The sequence below is a fragment of the Mytilus edulis genome, chromosome 6, assembly GCF_963676685.1.
Source record: "Mytilus edulis chromosome 6, xbMytEdul2.2, whole genome shotgun sequence".
NCBI lineage: Eukaryota > Metazoa > Mollusca > Bivalvia > Mytilida > Mytilidae > Mytilus > Mytilus edulis.
The window spans coordinates 62,084,716-62,088,157 of NC_092349.1; the positions used below are offsets into that span (position 1 = coordinate 62,084,716).

The 3,442-nt window shown below is 33.9% G+C and overlaps 1 protein-coding gene across 1 annotated transcript; it reads right to left on the reverse strand.

Moving 5' to 3' along the window:
• Positions 1–456: 456 nt before the first annotated feature.
• LOC139526168 (uncharacterized) lies at positions 457–1,796 on the reverse strand. Its single transcript, XM_071321295.1, has 2 exons — positions 1,555–1,796; positions 457–1,191 (listed from the first exon to the last, which is right to left on the reverse strand). The coding sequence occupies exons 1-2, from the start codon at positions 1,768–1,770 to the stop codon at positions 1,030–1,032; spliced, it is 378 nt and encodes a 125-aa protein (XP_071177396.1). The 5' UTR covers positions 1,771–1,796; the 3' UTR covers positions 457–1,029.
• Positions 1,797–3,442: the final 1,646 nt, after the last annotated feature.

Consider the following 3,442-nt stretch of genomic DNA (forward strand, 5'->3'; position numbering starts at 1 on the left):
CGCAGATTTGCAATAACACGAAACGTACTTATAATTCTAATATGACGTGCTTCTTTCGCTTTGTGAACAACACTGTGTGAAAATTCTCGATATATCTATACTCAGCGCAGACTCAGAGATATACTTAACACATGACAGAGGCAAAATTCCTTTGATCTTACTGTGGTATAATCTGGATAATGCACGGGTCAGGTGTGCATTAACTACTTCAATAATTGCACAGGTCACGTGAACTTCACGTCCTTGACAGATGTTTATTGTACAGTACTTTGCGTTTGTTGATTCCATTGCTACTTCAAATATTTGTTTTTTCTCCATTTTGTAAGAAATATCAAGTGGATACATGTATCTATACTCGGACATAAAAATCAGTCACTTGATAAAACATCAGAATAGAAAACATACAAAACAAATGTAGTAGTATTACAATCAACACAATACAAGTCTAAATAAGATAAAAAAAAACACAGGTTGATTTAATACTAAAATTATTTTTCCATCAATATAAAAAAAATTGTCATTAAAAAAAAATGAAAATAAAGTATCATCGACATCTTCCTATTATAGTCTTGATATGTAAGTTATCAGTGTCACAACCTTCCACAGTGAAAACTAAAAAAAACCGCTTTTTCATACATTTCTATTTACGGCTTAAAAACAACTTAAAATAACAATTCAGTGTTAAAAATTGAAAACAAAATCTGTGAGGTTCACATCTTCGTTACAAAATTGAACACGCAGTTTTGAAAAGAGCTGTTACTGGGCAATCCCCGATATTTTCCTTCTGGTTTTGAAACATTAAATGCATTTTCCGTATTTTCAATGTTAACTTGCTCAGGAAGGATTGCACGAGTATCGGTTAATGGTTTGGGATCCTCAAGTTTTATCTGCTTATTAGATGGATTCAAAATGTTAGAGACATCTTTTAGCATATAATCCGCAGGTCTTTTGTAGGTACGAACAGCCTTTTCACTCCTGTGACCTGTTCTATCCATTATCATCTGCTCACTGACTCCTGCTTGGTACAATCTAGTTGCAAGTGTTCTTTTCTTCATAGACATTAACTGCCCATTTTGTGGCTTTCTTTGTGTTTTTGTTCTCAGCATCTTCAATAAGTGTATCACTTTCATTGTCTGTCATTTCTGCAAACCTTGATTCGACTCCTTGTTCCTGATCTTTAGGTTCTTCATCCTAAAATAAGATAATATCACATAATTTAACACATGGCAGAGGCAAAATCCGGCAGTGGCAAATATTTCATGAATGTTCCGGATGAGAACAATTAAACAATAAAACTAGTCGGAAGTTTCCGGAAATGATTATATCAAGGGTCTAAGTAGCAGATCCAGAACTTTTTATTTAAGGGGGAGGGCTGATTGACCTAAAAGGAGGGGGCGCGGGTCATGCTTCAGTGATTCCCTATATATAATTAACCATTTTTTTTCACAAAAGAGGGACCTGGGACTCCATCCCTTGGATCCGTCTATGGGTCCACACCTCAAATCATGCAATAATGGGTCTGCGCGTGGCAGATAATTCTAAAAAAAGACATACCTTGACATTTTGGATCTTTCCGTTTTCCGAAGGAACTTGCAACCATAGATCTAAGTCTAGTCCTAGGTCAAATGAAACAGCTGAGGTGTTGATTAAATCTCCAGATGCATTCTCATCCATCACATTACTAGGAAACTCTCCAAAAAAGTCCTCTATATTTACATTTCTCAGTTCCATTTCATCCTCCAATGTTTCTAATACTTGTGATAAGATCATATCATCCTCCGATAATTCATGATGAAATCCATTTCAACGTCTTGTTGGGCGGATGGGATGTATGCGGGAAAATTGTTGACGTCATGTGTTAAAACAGTTATTGGCCAATCAAATCGGTATATGTTTTAATTTGCACAGCACGAGATGACCCATTAACCCGAACTCCTTCGTCGTTCGGGTTAAACAGGGTCACTCGAGCTGTGCAAATTAAATCCCATATACCGACTTGCTTGGTCAATAACTATAACATAATAATGGATATTACAATATACCTCCCACGTAAATCCACATGTATTTGAACCTACTTTGCAAACGCTTTGCCAATTTTATTATATTAGAAATTGTAATAAAACAAAAGACAAAAGAACTTTTATTCTTATTCGGATGCATAATAAAAAGAATTAATATAATGCAACTAGTTTTGTTTATTTCCTAAATATAGTAACACAGCTATATTGTGCAATGTCAATTTCATCATGGAACACTTTCTCTACAATAAGGGGTTCATTAAGGGATGAAAATAAGCTTGATATTTATGTTACGATTTTAAAAGCTATTAATATATACTAATTTAAGTTGCAGTATAAAAACAATATTTAGTCAATGTCACAAAAATATAACCTTTTTTGTAACCATCGAAGTTCGTATAATATTGTATTAAAATGTAATTCTGAGGTAGGTTTTGTTTTGTTTTCTATTCTATTGCATTTGATTTCAGCGAGTCAACATGGCAGCTCCTTCGTTGCGAAATGTCAATTTTGGATTTGATGGTAGCTTACGAGAAAATATGTAAATTAAAAATCGGAAATATTGGGTTTGAGAATTAAACATATTTTTTCCAGCGGTTATTAACGAAATAATCAATGCAAGCTAAATATTTATGAGAATATTTGAGCTTTATCTAACAAGGAGTAAAAAAGAACAGCTTCACACACGGCATACCCACTCTCGCTTCAGTATTTGAATGAACTTATTTGTCCTATTAGAATCGAAATAATTCATGGAAGCCATAGATTTATTGGAAATTTACACATGGCCTGGGCCGTGATATTCGTTAATTTTATCCCTCGCTAACGCTCAGGATAAAATTCGAATACCACGGCCCAGGCCATTTGTAAATTTCCAACAAATCTATGGCTTCCATGAATTAATTCTTAATTAGACAATATACGTATAGCGTCTTAGACTCTTGAAATATAAAATTTATTTGTATGAGGCTTAGAAACGGGAAAATGCGAGGTTCTACCGAGCATTTTCCCGTTTCGTGCCGAATACAAATAAATTTCATATTTCAAGACACTATACGTATATAGTTTTTATACTGAAATCGATAAAAAAAAAAAAAAAAAAAAAATTATAAAAATATGAAACAAATGTTATTAAAAAAAAGTGTTTGGAATTTCCCCCTTGGGGTACCATTTTGGGGTATTTCCTTATGAGCGTAGTATAGGCGGTAAGCATTGACAATTTAAGGAATTAGAAAGGGAACATGAATTTAATTAATCAGTTGGAAAGCAGGTCACGGTTTGACCCCAAGTTTATCAGCAACAATAGAGTCACGTGACCGTGAAAATTCAGTAAAAAAACGAATGAGACAAACCTCATTCTAACTCACTGAATACTATTGTTGTAATAAAAACTTATTGGCCTAAGTAATCTTGAGTATCCATAG